The following is a 23,052-nucleotide window of genomic DNA, read 5'->3' on the forward strand; positions in this document are numbered from 1 at the left end:
GTTGATATGACAGAAGCAGGTAGTAAATGTTGAGCTGGAAAGTAATAAATGAAATGCGTGGACTTTTCTGATCTATTTTGGTCAGATTTCCCAACTGAATGCATCCATTGAGAAGTTTAAGTACATTGAGTTCATATCATCCATAATATTTAATCCAGCATCTAAAGTTCAGTCTTCTCATTGAAGAAGCTTTCAGGCACTACGAATAGCTGTTGCTGATAGCTGGGGAGTTCATGATCTTTCAAATCCACATACATTAATATAATAGACTGCACAAATTTCTTATAATCACAAATGAAGCATAACTACACTGGGTTGTATTTAAAAATTCAAAGTATTGAGACAGACTGATATTAATTTTAACTGAACATTTGGATTACGCACCATAAAGTGAGCATTTACCATGAGAATTATGCTTTTGAGGTTTTGTTCGATATAGAAAATGTTTAGATGTAGATTTTGTTTCTGTTGTGGATGGTAAAACTCATGAAGCAAAACTTGGCATGCGGTGCTTTACTACTTGTTGCTGTCTCTCATTGCTAAGCACTTTATAGAAATTTTCTTAAGTATTGGACAGAGTCTCAAGTTGTCAGATTGCTTGTGTTAATAAAGTACATGTTTGCCACTTCCTTTAAAAAAAAATAAAAAAAAAAATTACTTATCTACTAATACTAACAATTAACCATCGAATGTGTTTAATCAGCTCCAAGTCTCGTAGTATTAACTCCGGCGATAGTTGATTACTAAAATGCGCCCTGAGATTTAATCAGTATTAGACCAAACATTATTTGGCCCCTTTGATGCACTCAATAGCACAGCTGTAATTGTTATAACTATGTACACTCTGTAAAAGGACAATGTCTGTTGTTATGAGTTATTAGCTGTTGTGAATACCAATCCGAAGATGTTTGGCTTTGTGGAGGGTGATGTATGTTAACATTAAATGCACCTGTGTAGTTGTAGTTTTAAAATTAGTGATGTTTTCAATAATTTTATAGGTAGCTGAAAGCATTTAAGAGTGGGCAAAAAAAAGTTTATATGCCATGCTAAATTGTTTCAGGGAAAGAAGATTGGAATATCAGAATTACCAAACTTAGAAAACAGGTTGAGGAGATATTTAATACAAAATTTGGTAAGTTGCTTTCTCTTTTTTTGTAGTGTTGGTTTTTGAAATTAAGATTGCAAAGCTCTTTGTTTGGCACAATAGTTTACTCAAGTCTAACAAAATACTATTGCCTGCAGCTGAAGCTCTGAACCTTCCGCAACCAGTGAAGGTGCCATATCCATTATTTGAGTCCAATCCACAGCATCTCTATGTAGAAGGGTTACCAGATGGAATTCCTTTCAGAAGCCCTACATGGTTTGGAATACCGAGACTGGAAAGGATCATTCGAGGGAGTGCAAAAGTTAAATTTATTGTGAAAAAGTAAGACCTGAATTTAAAGCTTTTAGTCACCCTTTCCTACGATCTCCTTTGCTGTGGTCTCAATTTGTTTGATTACACTTCTGAAAAGTGGCTTGGAGTGGTGTTCTACTTTAAAGGCACTATGTAAATACAGATAATGTTTGTAATGCGGAGTTTTTGTAACTACTGGTAATACTGATTTTAATGCATATCAACTAGGCCGGAACTTGTGGACCCTCACCTCCCTGATGGATTGAAAAAAGCAAAAAGCACTGATGGTAAGGATCTGGATATCTTTGTACAAATAATGAATTCTAGGGCTACAAGAACAGGAAGTTGTTACTTAGTTTTCATAAATGCTTATAGCAAAGAAATGGGGAATTTATATCCCATGTTGCACTGTGAAGTTAAGAGCAATTTATAATCATTTATTTGCTCAGTATAGAATTTTTGTTAATGCAATCTACACTAGATTTTTTTTCTCATCCTATTCATTCTTGACCTAGTTTATTTTTCTGCCATTGCTATAGCAAACTACTAGTATTGGAGTTGATCTATTATAATGAAAATAGTCAATTTTATGAGAACGGGTGTGGTATTGTCTATGGTCAATGAAATATTGTTTTATACTCTTAATATATTTCCTTATGCTCTGGAGTAAATTTTAAAGGCATTTTATGTGCTGTGGACTCATTTCACTTGAAATTGGAATTAGACTGTTTAAACTAATTTCATTTAGGAACCCCAGCCACCAACAGAGGGAGGAGACGTGTAATCCGTCCAGCTGAGCCGAATTTGACCCGAACTGTCAAAGGTGAAAGGATCATATTCCTAACATACTACATTATCTAATCTACTTGAATTAGTTGCATGTGGAAATGTTGTTTTGGGATTAGACCATTTGTAATTTGTGCTCAAAAGTGCATTCCTAATGTGTTTTTTTTAATTCACCCTCTTAATTCTTTATCATACACAAGCTGTTGTAAAACTAAGGTAATTAAGAGATGTACAGCATTTAGAGCTAAAAGGAAACACCAGTGTATACCTTCAATGTTAAAATACCGCTCCTGAAATATTTAATTTCCCATAATTGATTTTCTAATATTTCTGTTTCTGTCGTTTATTAGACTCCACCAATTCTGCACCAGAGAAGACGCCGCAAGTATTGACGACCCCAAGCAGCCCAGAGATAGAAGTTATCATAGAAGGTATTTTTCTGTTCGTACAGCGTGGAACTTTTATTCCTTCTGGCTTTATAGATTGAAAGGATTTTCCGGGTTTGACCTTCAAATGCGATACAACTTCATCTTCATTTTTTTTATTTGGAAGGGTTTTAAAGATGCTGCCTTCATATGGTTGTTTCACTATTCAGTCATTGTGATCAGTGTTCACAGATGGAAATGATAAGCAGATGCTAGGAGTTTTGACTTAGAACTGAAATATACATCCAAGATCAGTCATGAAATAAAAGAAAGATTTAATCACTGTTGTAATGTAGGCAGCTAATTTGCACATAGCCAGCTCCCACAAACAGCAATGTGACAATGACAAGATTCACTTTTTGGTATATTGATTGAGGGATAAATATTGGCCAGGACATTGGGGGATAACTCCCCTGCTCTTCTTTGCAGTAGTGCCATGGGATTTTTAATGTGCACCTGAGAGCAGATGGGGCCTCGGTTTAACGTCAACAGTGTGCCACTGGAGTGTCAGCCTAGATTTTTTTGCTCAAGTCTCTGGAGTGGGACTTGAACCCATAACCTTCTGACTCCGAGTCAAGGGTGCTACCAACCGAGCCACTGGCTACACTGGAATGAAGTGAGGTAAAAATGTTGATTTAGAAACCATTCATTTGCATATGACAGTTGGACTACTTTCAAAGGACGAGAAAGTCAATTACAGTTGCAGGGAGAGAGGACCCAACCTGACAACTTGTTGCATGGGCACCTTGGAGGGGGCAGTCAGTCTGACAGTAGGCAAGTCATTTTCGCGAGTCCCTTGTATAAGTTCCTTGATTAAGCAGTTAGTGATGAGTAAATGTGTTGCATAGCATTGACATTGGATGTTTGGCACATTGATGCTCTCATGCATAGGCCCTTCCACCATATTGGAGGCAGTTGTTGCTGTATAGCTAATGAGGGTCTCTGAGACTTGGGATATTTTTTGGAAAGGATTACCTGAAGGGCAGATCTGATACATTCTTGTATATGTAGTGTTTCGGGTTGCAGAAAGGAAAGCAATTGCTGCTTGAATTTCTCCTCCAACTAGTGCAGCTGCCATTTGATAAGAGTATGATGTGTGTCTATGCTGTGGACAGGAGGATTCCCTTTTACTACAGATTTTCTGTTTACCGTACTATTTGTGAGGCTCAAGGTTGTAGATCAGAGCAGAGTTTTGGGTAAAAATAATAGCGGTTCAGGAAGGGTCAGAGAGTAACAAACGTAATAGGGCATCACTGGCTTAGGGAAAATAGAAAAAAGTCAAAGCTAAAGGCACTATATCTGAATGCGCAAAGCATTCGCAACAAAATAGATGAATTTATAGCGCATAGAACTTTTTTAGTCAGTATGTAGCAAGCCCAACACGAGAGGGTGCGGTCTTGGATTTAGTTTTGGGGAATGAAGCTGCGCAGGTTGAAGGGGTATTAGTGGGGGAGCACTTGGATGCCAGTGACCATAATTCAGTCAGATTCAAGTTGGTTATGGATAAGGGCAAGAATAGGCCTGGAATAAAAATTCCGAATTGGGGGAAAAAGCTAATTTTGCTAAGTTAAGGAGTAATTTGGCCATAGTGGACTGGAAACCACTACTTGTGGGTAAATCAGTGTCGGAACAGTGGGAGGCATTCAAGGAGGAAATCCAGAAGGCTCAGTCCAAACATGTGCCCTTTTTAAAAAAAAAAGGCTGGGAAAAATAATTCTAGAGCCCCCTGAATGTCTAGGGATTTACAGGGGAGGATTAAGAAAAAAAGAGATGCTTATGTCCTATACCAGTGGCTAAATACTTTAGAATCTTTAGAGGAATATAGAAAGTTAAGAGGCAAAATTAAAAAGGATATTAGGAATGCTAAGAGAGAGCATGAGAAATTCTTGGCCAGTAAAATTAAGGAAAACCTTAAGATGGTTCTATAAATATGAGTAAGAGGGTAACTAAAGAAAGGGTAGGGCCTATTAGAGACCATGAGAGTAATCTTTGTGTGGAGGCGGAAGATGTTGGTAGAATTCTTAATGAATACTTTGCATCTAATTTCACAAAGGAAAGGGGTATTGCAGATACTGCTGTCGAGGAGGGGTATGATATTCTGGATGAAATAAAAATAGAGAGAGAGGAAATATTAAGGGGTTTAGCAGCTTTGAAAGTAGATCAGTCCCCAGGCCCGGATGAAATGCATCCCAGGCTGTTGAGTGAAGTAAAAGAGGAAATAGCAGAGGCCTTGACCATCATTTTCCAGTCCTCACTGGATCTGGGCACGGTGCCGGAGGATTGGAGGACTGCTAATGTGGTACCCTTGTTTAAGAAGGGAAAAAGGGATAGGCCGAATAATTAGTCCTGTCAGCCTAACCTCAGTGATGGGAAAATTATTGGAAAAAATCATGAAAGACAGGATAAATCTGCATTTGGAAAAGCAAGGATTAATTTGGGACAGTCAGCACAGATTTGTTAAGGGAAGATCGTGTTTGACTAACCTGATTGAATTTTTTGAGGAAGTAACTAAGGGTCGATGAGGGTAGTGCGTACGATGTAGTATATATGGACTTTAGCAAGGCTTTTGACAAGGTCCCACGTGGTAGACTAGTCATGAAGGTGAAAGCCGATGGGATACAGGGCAAAGTGGCAAGTTGGGTCCAAAATTGGCTTGGTGGTAGGATGTTTTTTTGACTGGAAGGATGTTTCCAGTGGAGTTCTGCAGGGCTCCGTACTGGGTCCCTTGCTTTTTGTGGTATATATCAATGATTTAGATTTGAATATAGGGAGTATGATTAGGAAGTTTGCAGACGACACTAAAATTGGTTGAGTGGTTAATAATGAAGAGGGAAGTCATGGGCTTCAGGAGGATATCAATCTACTGGTCAGGTGGGCAGAGCAGTGGCAAATGGAATTTAATTCAGAGAAGTGTGAGGTCATGCTAATAAGGAAAGGGTTATACACATTAAGCGGTAGGCCACTTCATAGTATAGATGAACAAAGGGACTTGGAGTGCTTGTTCACAGATCCCTGAAAGTAGCAGGCCAGGTGGTTAAGAAGGCATACAGAATGCTTGCCTTTATTGGTCGAGGCATAAGAGCAGGGAGGTTATGCTTAAATTGTATAATACTTTGGTTAGGCCACAGCTGGAGTACTGCATGCAGTTCTGGTCGCCGTATTATAAGAAGGACATGATTGCACTAGAGAGGGTGCAGAGGAGATTTACTAGGATGCTGCCTGGAATGGAGAATCTTCGTTATGAGGACAGATTGGATAGGTTGGGTTTGTTCTTATTGGAACAGAGAAGGTTGAGAGGAGACCTCATCGAGGTGTACAAAATATTGAGGGGCTAATATGGTAGTGGATAGTAAGGGTCTATTTCCATTGGTGGAGAGGTCTATTACGAGGGGCATAGTTTTAAGGTGATTGGTGGAAGGTTCAGAGGGGATTTGAGGGGGGGCTTCTTTACGCAGAGGGTTGTGGGGATCTAGAACTCGCTGCCTGGAAGAGTGGTGTATCCAGAAACCTTCACCACTGTTAAGAGATGGTTGGATGGGCACTTAAAGTGCAGCAACCTGCAGGGTTACGGACCTAGAGCTGGTAATTGGGATTAGACTGGATGACTTAGAAACATAGAAAATCGGTGCAGGAGCAGGCCCTTCGAGCCTGCACCACCATTCAATATGATCATGGCTGATCATGCAACTTCAGTACCCCAATCCTGCCTTCTCTCCATACCCCCGATCCCCTTAGCCGGAAGGGCCACATCTAACTCCCTCTTGAATATATCCAACGAACTAGACTCAACAACTTTCTGTGGTAGAGAGTTCCACAGGTTCACCACTCTCTGGGTGAAAAAGTTTCTCCTCATCTTGGTTCTATATGGCTTACCCCTTATCCTTAGACTGTGACCCCTGGTTTTGGACTTCCCCAACATCGGGAACATTCTTCCTGCATCTAACCTGTCCAGTCCAGTCATAATTTTATATGTTTCTATGAGATCCCCCCTTCATTCTTAAATTCCAGTGAGTATAAGCCTAGCCGATCCAGTCTGTCTTCATATGTCAGTCCTGACATCCTGGGAATTAGTCTGGTGAACCTTCGCTGCACTCCCTCAATAGCAAGAATGTCCTTCCTCAGATTAGGAGACCAAAACTGCAAGCAAATACTCAAGTTATGGGCTCACCAAGGCCCTGTACAACTGCAGTAAGACCTCCTTGCTATGAAGGCCAGCATGCCATTTGCTTTCTTTACTGCCTGCTGTACTTGCATGCCTACCTTCAGTGACTGATGGACCATGACACCTAGGTCTCGTTGCACCTCCCCTTTTACTAATCTGTCACCATTCAGATAATCTGCCTTCCTGATTTTGCCACCAAAGTGGATAACCTCACATTTATGCACATTATACTGCATCTGCCATGCATTTGCCCACTCACCTAACCTGTCCAAGTCACCCTGCAGCCTCTTAGCATCCTCCTCACATCTCACACTGCCACGCAGCTTAGTGTCATCTGCAAACTTGGAGATATTACATTCAATTCTTGCATCTAAATCATTAATGTATATTGTAAATAGCTGGGGTCCCAGCACTGAACCATGCGGCACCCCACTAGTCACTGCCTGCAATTCTGAAATGGACCCATTTATTCCCAATCTTTGCTTCCTGTCTGCCAACCAGTTCTCTATCCATGTCAATACATAACCCCCAATACCATGTGCCTTAATTTTGCACACTAATCTCTTGTGTGGGGCCTTGTCAAAAAAGCCTTTTGAAAGTCTAAATACACCACATCCACTGGTTCTCCCTTGTCCACTCTACTAGTTACATCCTCAAAAAAACTAGAAGATTTGCCGAGCATGATTTCCCTTTCATAAGTCCATGCTGACTTGGACCGATCCTATCACTGCTTTCCAAATGCGCTGCTATTACATCTTTAATAATTGATTCCAACATTTTCCCCACTACCGATGTCAGGCTAACTGGTCTATAATTCTCTCCCCCCCTTTTTTAAAAAGTGGGGTTACATTAGCTACCCTCCAATCCATAGGTACTGATCCAGAGTCCATGGAATTTTGGAAAATGACCACCAATGCATCTACTATTTCTAGGGCCAATTCCTTACGTATTCTGGGATGCAGACCATCAGGCCCTGGGGATTTATCGGCCTTCAGTCCCATCAGTTTCCCTAACACCATTTCCTGACTAATAAGGATTTCCCTCAGTTCCTCCTTCTCGCTAGACCCTCTGTCCCCTAGTATTTTCGGGAGGTTATTCGTCTCTTCCTTAGTGAAGACAGAACCAAAGTATTTGTTCAATTGGTCTGCCATTTCCTTGTTCCCCATTATGAATTCACCTGATTCTGACTGCAAGGGTACATTAGTCTTCACTAATCTTTTTCTCTTCACATATCTATAGAAACTTTTGCAGTCAGTTTTTATATTCCCTGCAAGCTTACTCTCGTACTATATTTTCCCCCTCCTAATTAAACCCTTAGTCCTCCTCTGCTGAATTCTAAATTTCTCCCAGTCCTCAGGTTTGCTGCTTTTTCTGGCCAATTTATATGCCTCTTCCTTGGATTTAACACTATCCGTAATTTCCCTTGTTAGCCACGGTTGAGCCACCTTTCCTGATTTACTTTTACGCCTAACAGGGATGTACAATAGTTGTAATTCATCCATGTGATCTTTAAATGTCTGCCATTGCCTATCCACCGTCAACCCTTTAAGTATCATTCGCCAGTCTATCCTAGCCATATCATGTCTCATACCATTGAAGTTTCCTTTCTTTAAGTTCAGGACCCTAGTCTCTGAATTAACTGTGTCACTCTCCATCTTAATGAAGAATTCTACCATATTATGGTCACTCTTCCCCAAGGGGCCACGCACGACCAGATTGCTAATTAATCCTCCTCCTCTCGTTACACAAGACCCAGTCTAGGATGGCCTGCTCTCTAGTTGGTTCCTCGACATATTGGTCTAGAAAACCATCCCTTATACACTCCAGAAAATTCTCCTCCACAGTATTGCTACCAGTTTGGTTAGCCCAATCAATATGTAGGTTAAAGTCACCCATGATAACTGCTGTACCCTTATTGCACGCGTCCCTAATTTCCTGTTTGATGCCATTCCCAACCTCCCTACTACTGTTTGGTGGTCTGTACACAACTCCCACTAACGTTTTCTGCCCTTTGGTGTTTCGCAGCTCTACCCATATAGATTCCACATCATCCAAGCTGATGTCCTTCCTTACTATTGCATTAACCTCCTCTTTAACCATTAACGCTACCCCACCTCCTTTTTCCTCCTGTCTCTCCTCCTTGAATATTGAATACCCCTGGATGTTGAGTTCCCAGTCTTGGTTACCCTGGAGCCATGTCTCCATGATCCCAATTACATCATATCCGTTAACAGTTATCTGCGCAGTTAATTCGTCCACCTTATTACGAATTTTCCTCGCATTGAGACTCAGAGCCTTCAGGCTTGTTTTTTTAACACTTTGTCCTTTTCGAGTTATGTTGTAATGTGGCCCTTTTTGATTTTTGCCCTTGATTTCTCTGCCCTCCACTCTTGCTTTTTTCCTTCCTACCTTTTGCTTCTGCCCCCTTTTTACTTCCCTCTGCCTCCCTGCATAGATTTCCACCCCCCTGCCATATTAGTTTAACCTCACCTCCAACAGCACTAGCAAACACTCCGCCCAGGACGTAGGTTCCGGTCCTGCCCAGGTGTCGACCGTCCGGTTTGTATTGGTCCCACCTCCCCCAGAACCGGTTCCAATGCCCCAAGAATTTGAATCCCTCCTGCTTGCACCGTTCCTCAAGCCACATGTTCATCTGAACTATCCTGCAATTCCTACTATGACTAGCACGTGGCACTGGTAGCAATCTTGAGATTACTATCTTTGAGGTCCTACTTTTTAATTTTAACTCCTAGCTCCCTAAATTCAGCTTGTAGGACCTCATCCTGTTTTTTACCTATATGCACCCCTACAGCTGGCTGTTCCCCCTCCCCCTCCAGAATGCGCTGCAGCCGCTCCAAGACATCCTTGACCCTTGCACCAGGGAGGCAACATATACTATCCTGGAGTCTCGTTTGCGGCCGCAGAAACGCCTATCTGTTCCCCTTACAATAGAATCCCCTATCACTATAGCTCTCCCACTCTTTTTCCTGCCCTCCTGTGCAGCAGAGCCACCCCTGGTGCCATGGACTTGGCTGCTGTTGCCTTCCGCTGATGAGCCACCTCCCCCAACAGTATCTAAAATGGTATATCTATTTTGGAGGGAGGTGACCGCAGGGGACCCCTGCACTAACTTCCTTCCCTTGTTCTTCTTGATGGTCACCTATTCCCTATCTGGCTGTGTAACCTTTGCCTGTGGTGTGACCAACTCACTAAACGTGCTATTCACCACATCCTCAGCATCGCGGATGCTCCAGAATGAATCCATGCGCAGCTCCAGTGCCACAATGCAGTCTGTCAGGAGCTGCAGCTGGACATACTTCCTGCACACATAGTAGTCCGGGACACTGGAAGCGTCCCTAATTTCCCACATAGCACAGGAGGAGCATGCCACGGGTCTGGGCTCTCCTGCCATGACTTAATCCTTAGATTAACTTAATTTGGCAACAATACCAAAGATTTCCTACTGATAAGATCAGAAAAAGATCAAATACTCACCAATCCACCTGCCAATCACTTACCCACTTCGATTTCTTTTTACTACTTTGTTTACCTTCTGCCCCTGCCCCTGCACCAGCTGGCTCCTCGAACTCTCGCTGGCTGCTCCTGTGGCCATTCCCCAACGGTCGTGCCCTTTTCTGGGCCGCTCCTCAAACTCCCGCTGGCTGCTCCTATGGCATCTTCCAAAATCCCATAGATTCTAAAATGGTACCTGCAGATTGGAAGGTAGCTAATGTAACCCTGCTATTTAAGAAAGGAGGGAGAGAAAGGGGGAACTACAGTTAGCCTGACATCAGTCATGGGGAAAATGTTCAAATCTATTATTAAGGACGTGGTAAAGAGCACTTAGAAAATAATAATAGGATTGGGCAGAGTCAACATGGATTTATGAAAGGGAAATCATGTTTGACAAATTGTTAGAATTTTTTGAGGTTGTAACTAGCGGGGAAACCAGTGAATGTAATGTATTTGGATTTTCAGAAGGCATTCGATAAGGTGCCACACAAAGTTATTGAACAAAATTAGGGCTCATGGAATTGGAGCAAGTATACTAGCATGGATTGAGGCTTGGTTAACGGACAGAAAACAGAGAGTAGGAATAAACTGGTCATTTTTGGGTTGGCAGGCTGTAACTAGTGGGGTGCCGCAAGGATTGGTGCTTGGACCTCAGATATTCACAATCTAATTTACATCAATGATTTGGATGAGAGGACCAAATGTAATATATCCAAGTTTGCTGATGATACAAAGCTAGGTGGGAATGTAAGTTGTGAGGAAGATGCAAAGAGGCTTTAAAGGGATATACAGAGCCTAAGTGAATGGGCAAGAACATGGCAAATGGAAAATAATGTGCCGAAATGTCCACTTTGGTAGGAAAAATAGAAAAGCAGAGTATTTTTTAAATGGTGAAGAGATTGGGAAGTGTTGATGTTCAGAGTGACCTGGGTGTCCTTGTACATGAATCACTGAAAGTTAACATGCAGGAATAGCAAGCAATTAAGAAAGCAAACGGCATGTTGGCCTTTATTACAAGAAGATTTGAGTGTAGGTGTAAGAGTAAATACATCTTATTGCAATTATACAGGGCCCTGGTGAGACTGCACCTGGAGTATTGTGTACAGTTTTGGTCTCCTTACCTAAGGAAGGATATACTTGCCATAGAGGAAGTGCAACGAAGGTTTACCAGACTGATTCCTGTGATGGGAGTATTGTCCTATGAGGAGAGATTGAGCAGACTAGGCCTATATTCTCTAGAATTTAGAAGAATGAGGGGTCATCTAATTTAAACATACAAAATTCTTACAGGGCTAGATAGGATAGATGCAGGTAGGATGTTTCCTCTGGCTGGAGAGTCTACAACCAGGGGTTACAGGCTCAGAATAAGGGGTCGGCCATTTAGGACTGGGATGAGGAGAAACTTCTTCACTCAGAGTTGTTAACCTGTGGAATACTCTATCCCAGAGCACTGTGGAGGCTCAGTCTTTGAGTATATTCAAGACACAGAGATCGATAGATTTTTGAATAGTAAGGGGATCATGGGATGTGAGGACAGTGTAGGAAAGTGGAGTTGATATAGTAGATCAGCCATGATATTGAATGGCGGAGTAGGCTCGAGGGGCCAAATGGCCTACTCCTGCTCCTAATTCTTATGATGCCTACAATCCATGCTTGTCAGTTGTTCACAGATAAACTAATAACCTGCTCTCCCTGAGAAGCAGTATATGGGGTTCTCTTTGGGGCAGAGTTGGCTACAAGATGGCATATCTACTGATGAAAGGTTAACTCTGGCAGAATCTAACGTGGCAAGGCAAATTTAGTAATTGAATACCTGGACAAGGCAAGTTTGCTGTGCTCCAGGGCAGTCTTGATTATTGAGTGGCTCATTAGTGGGGCCTGGAAGAGTAGACCTGTTAGTTTGGGGTGGGATTCTTCACCGTCAGTTCTGATAAGCTTGGAAGCTATTGCCCAACTTGCAAACAGCTGGCATCCTACTGGTGGTTTTTGTTTGCATGCTGCATGGATTTAGCTGGTTAAGCTCTAGCAGTTGAATTGTGCACACTTGGGATTTCCTAAAGCTATATCTTGGAAATCTGCCTCTAAATTCTTCGGATTTGGGTAAATGGGGTGTGCCCCTGCACAGAAACTTTTCTATAAGGATTAGAAACTCTTCTGCTTGCTGATTGGTTTCTGCATGTGTCAGACACCTGGTTGGTCAATGTACAGTAGGTAATCTAGCATTTAAAAAAAAATGAACAGGTTGCTGATTCACAGTTCAACTTTTAGAAAGCGACAGACTTAATGTTCTAAAAATTTTTGAAGACTGGTTGTTGGAGAACATGCACGCTAACGACCATTTCATAGCAACTACACGGGCAGAACTGAATCATCCTATGTTTTTATTGACAGCTTCTGATGAAACGCCACCTGTCAAGGCAGTCGGAAATAACACGCAAGCAAATGGTTCAAATGTTGCCGCAAATGCTACATTCAAACCAAGAGGCAGGGAATTCTCTTTTGGTAAGAAAAGTAGTTAAACAGATGATATGCCATTCAAGTACTTTGGAATCATGTGGATATATGATAGCAATTGTAGTTATGGATTATTGAGACTCTTGTTAGTTTTAAATAGTGGATTTGGGGTAGTGAAAGCAAACAAAATTTATTATAAAAATAATGTGATACATGGTCTTGGACAGTGAAAATGATCCTGTGATCACGATGGGCCGAAATGGCCTCCTTCTATGCTTCTATCTGCCTGGTTGGACACACAAAAAGAGTTGCGCAACAGGGTGTGTCAGTTGAATCATTGAAGTGTCAGCTGTCCCACTCTACCATTGAAGTGTCAGCTGTCCCACATAACCAATATCCCACAAAATATAATGTTTGAATTAACCCCCATCTAATATGATAGGGAACATTGAAATTTTTCTGCTCTTTTTGTTGTGTATATATCAAAATACTTGACCGTCTTTGTGCTGAAAATATTTGTTTAAATACTGTATTCCGGAACTAGCATCCTGTGGTTATACTTGATGTATCATGTTAATATATGGTATAAGACTGTAATTTGAAGTCATTGTCGCTGTATCCAATTAAAGAGCATTAATTAAACTTTACAAGCCTAGTGGTTATCCCAGTGAAAGTTAGATATTGTCTTTTATTGGATTTTGTTTATGACTGCCACAGAATTATCTTTCTTCTGTATGTTAGCAAAATATGTAACAAAATATACTTGGTTGAATCCTAACCACAGGTGCTTATTGAACTCTTACCCGATGCCACCTTTTCTCCTATGTTCTATGGAAAGTTCTGTGCTAATATTGATGCCGTAGCAACCACATTGTGCCAGTGAACAGAGTTAACTAATTAAATCATGATCCAGTGCAAACTCTTGACAGACAAGGTACTCTGTACCACCTGCTCTGCTTGCAAACAGTCCTGATCTTGAAGCATGTAATATTCATATGGCAGAATAGCTGACTTAACTGCACCAAGTAAACTAGTCTAAAACTTGTGCGAGAAGAAGTCTGCAATGCAACCAATGCCTATTATTGCTGCATGAAGAATGCCAAAATCAAGGTCACTGATTAGTGGTTTTCATGGGGAAATGGATAAAATCATGGAACTTGATCCACAAACCAATTCAAAATCGTGAAATCCCGAGTAATAAAAAAAAAACTCAATTTTGCTTATTCGATAATGATAAACCGTGGCCCTAATTGTAAGTGGGTAGAATTCCCAGAACCTAAGGGCTCAATTTTGGCCCAGTCCATTTTTCAGCGCACTTACCGGAGAGGTGCCGTTTTTCTCCATTCAGAAGTGTGCTGAAGAATTTCTTTCCCACTTTGGCCGCTGTCCAGCCTCCTCCCTGTGGTTATGCAGCGTGGCCAGTCGAGTCAGAGATGGAGCCAGCATCCTGCGCCGAAAACAGTGCCAGGACATCTGCACATGCGCAGTGGAGTATCCGTGTAGCTCCTCGACCCAGCCTCTCCGTGTCTTGCTGCAGCCGCTGTGTGGGACCCGATGCCGGCCAAATGTTGTGAGTAGGGGTATGGAGTGGCAATTGCACGGACTGCTTAGTTCCATTTGATTTGAAGCTTTAATCACTTTAATCTTCAAAATGACACCGGGAGGCCACTCAGCCTGGGCTAGGGGCGGGCAGGAGAACTGATAGTGCTCCTGTCTGGATGATTTCTATCAGTTCTCCTGCCCGCCCCTAGCCCAGGCCGATTGGCCTCTCGCACCAGCCGGCCCACAACCTTCTTGGGCCGAGTTTTTAAGATGAAGGTAGGATTTACTTCAATTTTTTATTTGTTATTGAATGCTAAGTACTTTTTGTTTCCAAGGTTTTGTGCTTTGTATGTCTTGATGTTTTAGGTGCAGGTCTTCTCCGCTTCCCTTCCCGCCCCTATCCCAGGCCGAATGGCCTCCAATGTACCTATCTGTGCCGATTTCTTAACTCTCCACAAGGGTTTTCTGAAGAGGCCACATTCGCTGGCCTAAGTAGATTTGGAGTAACTATTAGCTGGCCAAAGTTGCCTAAGTGGGCAGAACTGGCATAGGTGGTTGGTAACGCCCCCTTTTGAGGAAAAAAAACGAAACTTAAAAAAAATCGTAACTAACTCACTTACACTGATGCAAATTGATTGTGGAAAACCAAGTTACTCCAAAAAAAACAGCAACTTTTGGCCAAAATTGAGCCCTAACATACTAGAATTTGTCTTATTCAGTCACCATAAATCATTGGCCTTGCTCATGTTATTACATGGCACATCACTGAAATTGGTTGCAGACAATGTTCCCTCTAATTTTTTTGGCACCGTGCAGGCCATTCAAAATTCATGGTTTTTGTATGGAAAAGTTGGCTGCACGGGAACCCTGGAGAGCTGCGCAGCCCTGAAGCTGACGGGGAACATTGGTTGAAAGTCTGCTTTATTTTAAAATCTTCTCAACAACAACTTGCATTTATAGAGTGCCTTTGACATAGTAAAACGTCCCAAAACACTTCACAGGAATGTTATCACGAGATATTATGACAGAAGTGATGGGTTTTAAGGAGGGCCTTAAAGGAGGAAAGAAAGATGGAGAGGTTTAGAGCTTGGGGCCTTAACAACTGACGATGCGGCCACCAATGGTGGAGCAATTAAAATCAGGGATGCACGGACGGCCAGAATTGCAGGAGCATAGAGAGGGGTGTAGGGCTGGAGGTGATTACAGATAGGTAGGGGCAAGGCCATGGAGGGATTTGAAAGCGAGGATGAGAATTTTTAAATTGAGCTGTTGCTGGATTGGGAGGCAGTGTAGATCAGCGAGCACAGAGACGATGGGTGAAAGGGACACAGTGTGAGTTAGGATCAAAATTTTGATGAGCTCAAGTTTATGTACAACAACAACTTGTATTTATGTAGTGTCTTTAATGTAGTAAAATGTCCCAAGGCACTTCCCAGGAGTATTATAAGACAACAATTTGCACCAAGCCACACCGAGAAATTAGAGCAGGTGGCCAAAAGCTTGGTCAAAGAGGTAGGTTTTTGGGATGGTCTTAAAGAAGGAAAGAGAGGCAGAGACTGAGCGGTTTAGGCAGGGAATTCCAGAACTTAGGGCCTAGGCGACAGAAGGCACGGCTACCAATGGTTGGGTGATTTATAATCAGGGATGCTCGAGGGTAGAATTAATGGAGTGCAGATATCCGGGGGGGAGGGTCGAAGAGATTACAGAAATAGGGAGGGGCGAGACCATGGAGGGATTTGAAAGCACGGATGAGAATTTTGAAATCGAGGTGTTGCTGAAATACATTGGTTCCTGATTAAGCGAGTACAGGGGTGAAGAGTGAACGAGACTTGGTGCGAGTTAGGACATGTGCAGCTGAGTTTTGGATGACCTCAAGTTTGCTTAAGGTAGAATATGGGAGGCCAGTCAAGGGTGCATTGGAATAGTAAAGTCTAGAGGTAACAAAAGCATGGATGAGGGTTTCAGCAGTGGATGAGTGAGGCAAGGGCGGAGACGGATGATGTTACGTAGGTGGAAATAGGTTGTCTTAGATATGCCGTGGATATGTGGCCGCAAGCTCATTTCAGGGTCAAATATAACAAAGGTTGGGAACAGTGTGGTTCAGCCTCAGACAGATGTTGGAGAGGAAATGTAGTCGGTGGCTAGGGAACGGAGTTTGTGATGGGGACCGAAAACAATGGCTTCGGTCTTCCCAATATTTAATTAGAGAAAATTTCTGCTCATCCAGAATTGGATGTTGGACAAGCACTCTGACAATTTAGAGACCGTGGCGGGGTCGAGAGAAGTGGTGGTGAGATAGAGCTGGGTGTTGTCAGTGTACATGTGGAAACTGACGCTCTGTTTTTGGATAATGTCACCAATGGGCAGCATGTAGATGAGCAATAGAAGAGTGCCAGGGATAGATCCTTGGAGGACATCAGAGGTCACCATGCAAGAGCGGAAAGAGATGCCATTGCAGGTGATTCTCTGGTTATGATTAGATAGATAAGAATGGAACCAGGCAAGTGCAGTCCCACCCAGCTTGACAATGGTAGAGAGGTGTTGGAGAAGGATGGAGTGGCCAATTGTGTCAAAGGCTGCAGGCAAGTCCAAAAGGGCAAGGGGGGATAGTTTGCCTTTGTCACAGTCACAAAGGATGTCATTTGTGACTTCGATGAGAGCCATTTTGGTACTATGGCATGAGTGGAATCCTGATTGGAGGGATTCAAACTTGGAATTGTGGGAAAGATTGGCATGGATTTGGGAGGTGACAACATGTTCAAGGAGAGGAAAGGGAGGTTGGAGGTGGGGCGGTAGTTTGCAAGGACAGACTGGGTCAAAGGTTGGTTTTTTTTTTTGAAGAATGGGCTGATGACTGGAGGGGGAGGGACAGTACCGGAGGAGAGAGAACCGTTAATAATATCAGCTAACATGGGATCCAGAAATGGAAGTTAGGTGGTCAGCAGTTGGTGGGAATTGGGTCAAGGGAGCAGGAAGTGGTCTCATGAACAAGATGAGCGCAGAGAGGTTATGAGGAGAGATCGGAGAGAAACTGGAAAAAGATGAGCGTTCAGGGCTAGGGCGGAGGGAGGAAGTTTGGCCCGGTGGGCTAGAGGAAGGAAGGGAAGTGGCAGAAGCAGTTGAATGAATGGTCTCTGTCATGTATTTAACCATCTTGCAATGACATAGTCATGTAACTGTAATTCATGTACACTGTACCTGCACCATAAAAATGCACACCCTGACCACGGGGTGAACTTGCAGGAGACACTCCTCACCTGGGTTTCCAGGTATAAAAGGGGAGGTCCCACCCAGGGTCAGCACTCCTTGGTCCTGGCAATAAAGGTGAAGGTCACAGAGTGACCGTGTCTGATATATCCATGCCTCGTGTGAGTTTGTAGTAAGGTGCAGGGACACTACAGTCTCCATCTTAGAGACACAGAAGTCCATGAGCTCCTCACACTTGTTGTCAGAGGTAAGGGTGGAGGAGACCGGAGAGGGGTTTAAGAAAATGGTTAGCAGTGGAGAATAGAAGCGGGGGTTTATCTTTGCATTCCAGAATGATTCTGGAATAGTGAGCAATTTTGGCAGATGACCCGACAGTGGTTTATGTGGTCCAACCAGCTCTGGCGGTGAATGGTTAAATCAGTTGTCTGCTATATCCGTTCATGTCTGTGTTCCTTTGACTTAAGGGAGCGAAGATGAGGGCCATACCAGGGAGAAGAGCCACGGTGAGAGAGTAATTGTTTTAATGGAGATTAGGGCATCACAGCTGGTGGTGAAGGTGTGATTGAGCAGATTGGTAGCTGTCAAAATATCGTGGTGACTGGAGGGCCAAAGGCTGGACAGTTGGGATTTCATAAGTGCAGTTGTAAGAGAGTTTGGGGGGAGAGTTTTTTTTCCACGGCCAGACACAGAAAGAATTGGGTTGGGGCCGAGGGGAGGAGGAGATGTGGGTGGAGAGCGATACGAGGAAGTGGTCAGAGATGGTCTTGTCTGCGATTGACACGATGGGCGTATACAGGCCACGAGAGCTGGCAAGGCCGAGGGGGTGACCGTGAATATGGATTGGGGAGTTTACATGGAGGGGGAGGTTAGGAGGCTAGTGAACTTAGGAGAGAGAGCGCATAATGAATTGAGATGGAGGTTGAAATCACAGAGGATGAGAAGTTGCTCGGTGCAGAGGCTGAAGGAGGAAAGCAGTGGAGATATATTGGTAATAAAACTCTTACGGTACTTGTAGGGTGGAAGATGGGAGGCTGGCCAGGAGAGTGTTGGAATAGTCAAGTCTCAAAGTAACAAAGGCATGGATGAGGATTTCAGCAGCAGATGAGCTGAGGCATGGGTGGAGTAAGGTGATGTTACGGAGGTGGAAGTAAGCAGTCTGGGCGAGATACGTGATCCGAAGCTCCTCTCAGGTTCAAATACGACACCAAGGTTGCAAATGGTCTGGTTCAAACTCACGGAGAGGGATGGAGTCAGTGGTTAGGGAACTGAGTTTGTGGTGGGACCAAAGACAATGGCTTCCCAATTTTTAGTTGGAGGAGATTTCTTCTCATCCAGCACTAGATGTCAGATAAGCAGTCTGACAAATCAGAGACAGTGGAGAGGTCGAGAGAGGGTGAGGTAGAACTGGGGGTCGTCAGTGTACTTGTGGAACCTGACGTGTTTTCGGCTGATGTCACCAAGGGGCAGCTTTTTATACTTTTTTTAAAAAAAAATTAGATATCCCATGTTGTGAACTCATTGTGACTTCACTCTTGCATGAATGCAATCAATCCAGCCAGTGGACAAATGTAGCATCAAACCATCCCTACTGGATATCCCTTCACAGAATCATGGAATAGTACAGTACAAAGGAGGCCATTTGGCCCATCGAGTCTGCACTGGCTCTTTCGAAGAGCAATCCAGTTAGTCCCACCCCCGGCTCTTTCTCCATATCCCTGCAATTTTTTTGCAAAGTATTTATCCAATTCCTTTTGAAAGCTACTATGGAATCTGTTTCCACCACAGTACATTCCAAATCCTAATCAATCGTTGCATCATAAAGATTTTCCTCATGTCCCTTCTGGAGCTTTTGCCAATCGCCTTCAATCTGTGCTCTCTGGTTATTGACCCATAAGTTATTTGAAACAGTTTCTCTTTATTTACTCTAGCTAAACCTTTCATGATTTTGAACACCTCTATCAAATATTTTCTTAGCCTTCTCTGCTCTAAGAAGAACAAACCCCAGCTTCTCCAGTCTATCCTTGTAACTAATCCCTCATTCCAGGAACCATCTTGATCGCTTCTTAAAAAAAAATATTTTACATCTCAAAACTTGCCTTGAAAGTCTAAGAAAAATATAGCATCACCTGTTCTGTTTTATTATACTCAGTCTTGCAAATCACATGTTTAAGATCAAGCTGTATATAATGGGTTCTAAAATTCTGTTAAAGGAAAACAAATACTTAAACATTTTTACTGTAAGGAGCACACGTTTCTCATATCTGCCTTTTTTTTTAAACTCACTATTGTTTGCTAATTTCTGGAATTGCTCTGAAGACTTCTGCTATCGGTGCATCCTGCAGGGGTTCCTTTAAACCAACCTGACTGCTGATCTGCATGTGCTTGGGCAAGAAAAGTTAGTACGAGCAGAGTACAGAGCAGTACCAAAATCACAGTTAACATTTCCTAGCTCAAGTGCTGTTGCATAGTGTCCTGGTGGAGTACAAAATACTAACTTGCATTTTGGTGAGTGGAGGTGCTTCGCATTGAATGCAGGCAATGCTGCCTTAATCAGATTAGCTGATTGGCGACTCGGTGCATATAGTATATTGCACGTACAACTAGTTTGTAACAATGTGTGATTCTAAAACCAGTAATTGCACACAAAACTCATCATTCATGCAAAGTTCAGAATTCTGATGCAACACATTCCAAGCCAACTGTCTGTAATAAGTGCATTTGATTTACTCGAGACATTTACTTTTGTGGAGTTGTTCCGCTGTTGCAATTGTATGATATGTTGCCTTCAATCATAAGATCGTGGAATGATTACAGCACGGAAGAAGGCCATTCGGCCTGTCGAGCCCGTGCTGACTCTGCAAGAGCACTTCAGCTAGTCCCACTCTCCCACCTTTTCCCCATTGCCCTGCAGATTTTTTTCTTTCAGTTACTTATTCAACTCCCTTTTGAAAGTAGTGATTGATTCTGCCTCCACCACACTTTCAGGCAGTGCATTCCAGATTCCTAACTACTCGCTGTGCAAAAAAGTTTTTTGTTATGTTGCCTTTGGTTCTTTTGCCAATCACCTTAAATCTGTATCCTCTGGTTCTCAACCCTTCTGCCAATGGGAACAGTTTCTCTCCATCTACTCTGTCCAGACTCCTCATGATTTTGAACACCTCTCAAATCTCTCAATCTTCTCTGCTCAAAGAACAACCCCAGCTTCTCCAGTCTATCCATGTAACTGAAGTCCCTCATTCCTGGAATCATTCTCATTAATCTTTTCTGCACCCTCTCGAAGGCCCTCACATCCTTCCTAAAGTGCAGTGCCCAGAATTGGACACACAACTCCAGTTGGGGCTGAACCAAGGTTTTTTTTTTACAGCTTCTTCATAATTTCCACACTTTTGTACTCTGTGCCTCTGTTCATAAAGCCCAGGATCCCGTAAGCTTTTTTAACTGCTTTCTCAACCTGCCCTGCCACCTTCAATGATTTGTGCACATATACTCCTAGGTCTCTCTGATCATGAATCCCCTTTAGGATTGTCCCCTTTAGTTTATGTTTCCTCTCCTCATTCTACCAAAATGCATCACTTTGCACTTTTCAGCGTTAAATTTCATCTGCCACGTGTCTGCCCATTCCACCAGCCTATCTATGACCTCTTGAAGTTTATCACTATCCTCCTCACTGTTCACTATACTTCCAAGTTTTGTGTCATCCGCAAATTTTGAAGTTGTGCCCTGTACACCCACGCCCAAGTCATTAATATATATCAAGTAAAGCAGTGGTCTAAGTACCGACCCCTGTGGAACACCACTGAATACCTGCCTCCAGTCCAAAAAACAACCGTGCACCATTACTCTGTTTCCTGTCACTGTCAATTTTGTATCCAAGCTGCCACTGTCCCTTTAATTCCATGGGCTTCAACTTTTCTGGCAAGCCTATTTCGTGGCACTTTGTCAAACGCCTTTTAGAAGTCCATGTACACCACATCAACTGCGATGCCCTCATCAACGTGCTCTATTACCTCATTAAAAAAACTCGATCAAGTTGGTGAAACATGATTTGCCGTTAACAAATTTGTACTGGCTTTACTTGATTAATCCACACTTGTCTAAGTTACTGTTAATTTTGTCCCTGATTATTGTTTCGAAAAGCTTCCCCACTATCGAGGCTAAACTGTAGTTGCTAGGTTTATCTTTACACCCTTTTTTGAACAAGGGTGTAACATTTGCAATTCTCCAGTCCTTTTACACTACCCCCATTTCTAAACAGGATTGAAAAATTACGACCAGTACCTCCACAATTTCTTTCGTCAGTGTCCTAGGATGTTTCCCATCCGGTCCTGGTGACTTATCTACTTTTAAGTACAGCCAGCCTTTCTAGTTCTTCGTCTTAATCAATTCTTTTCCCATCCAATCATCATCATAGGCAGTCCCTCTGAGTCGAGGAAGACTTGCTTCCACTCTAAAAGTGAGTTATCAGGTGGCTGTACAGTCCAATGTGGGAATTACAGTCTCTGTCACAGGTGAGGCAAACAGTGGTTGAAGGAAAGGGTGGGTGGGGAGCCTGGTTTGCCGCACACTCCTTCTGCTGTCTGCGCTTGATTTCTGTATGGCTCTCAGCGACAAGATTCGAGGTGCTCAGCACCCTCCTGGATGCTCTTCCTCCATTTTGGACGGTCTTGGGCCAAGGATTCCCAGGTAGCGGTGGGGATGTTGCACTTTATCAAGGAGGCTTTGAGGGTGGCCTTGAAACGTTTCCCCTCTCCACCTGGGGCTCGCTTGCTGTGTACGAGTTCCGAATAGAGCGCTTGCTTTGGGAGTCTCGTGTCGGGCATGTGGACAATGTGGCCCGCCTAACGGACCACATTCTCCTCTACCTCCTTTACTATGTCTGTGGCAGCATCTTCCTTCGTAAAGACAGATGCAAAGTACTAACTTAGTATCTTAGCCATACCCTCTGCCTCCATGCGTAAGTCTCCTTTTTGGTCCCCAATCGGCCAACCCCCCCCTTACTACCTGTTCATTATTTATATGCTTATAGAAGACTTTAGAATTGCCTTTTATGTTAAATGTCATTCTATTCGCATAACCTCTCTTTGTCCCTCTTATTTTCTTTTTCACTTCTCCGAACTTGCTATATTTAGCCTGATTCTCAGACACATTTTTTCTGCTTCATCTTACACTCTATCTCTTTTGTCATCCAAGGAGCTCTGGCTTTAGTTGCCCTAACTTTCCCCATAGTGGGAATGTACCTCGACTGTACCCGAACTATTTCTTCTTTAAAGGCAGCCCATTGTTCCACTAGAGATTTGCCTGCCAATCTTTGATTCCAATTTACCCGGGCCACATCCGTTCTCATCCCGCTGAAATTTGCCTTCCTTCAATTAAGTATTTTTACTCTAGATTTCTACCTGTCCTTCCATAGCTAATCTAAACCTTATGATACTATGATCACTGTTCCCTAAATGTTCACCTACTGACACTTGCTCCACTTGACCTACCTCATTACCTAGATCCAGCAATGCCTCCTTCGCATTGGGCCGGAAACATACTGAGCAAGAAAGTTTTCCTGAACACACTTC

At 43.0% G+C, this 23,052-nt stretch overlaps 1 protein-coding gene across 7 annotated transcripts in view; it reads left to right on the forward strand.

The window, feature by feature from the left end:
• The window catches only part of LOC139226496 (general transcription factor II-I-like), a 208,328-nt gene that overhangs the window by 162,595 nt on the left and 22,681 nt on the right, over nt 1–23,052 (forward strand). For all 7 annotated transcript variants that reach the window (XM_070857315.1, XM_070857313.1, XM_070857316.1 and 4 more), the window contains 6 exons: nt 1,061–1,132; nt 1,243–1,426; nt 1,625–1,683; nt 2,145–2,219; nt 2,533–2,613; nt 12,674–12,784. In XM_070857315.1, the coding sequence (XP_070713416.1) occupies nt 1,061–1,132; nt 1,243–1,426; nt 1,625–1,683; nt 2,145–2,219; nt 2,533–2,613; nt 12,674–12,784 (582 nt within the window). The remainder of the gene's footprint in view (nt 1–1,060; nt 1,133–1,242; nt 1,427–1,624; nt 1,684–2,144; nt 2,220–2,532; nt 2,614–12,673; nt 12,785–23,052) is intronic.

The sequence above is a fragment of the Pristiophorus japonicus genome, chromosome 16 (assembly GCF_044704955.1).
Source record: "Pristiophorus japonicus isolate sPriJap1 chromosome 16, sPriJap1.hap1, whole genome shotgun sequence".
NCBI classification, from domain to species: Eukaryota; Metazoa; Chordata; class Chondrichthyes; family Pristiophoridae; genus Pristiophorus; species Pristiophorus japonicus.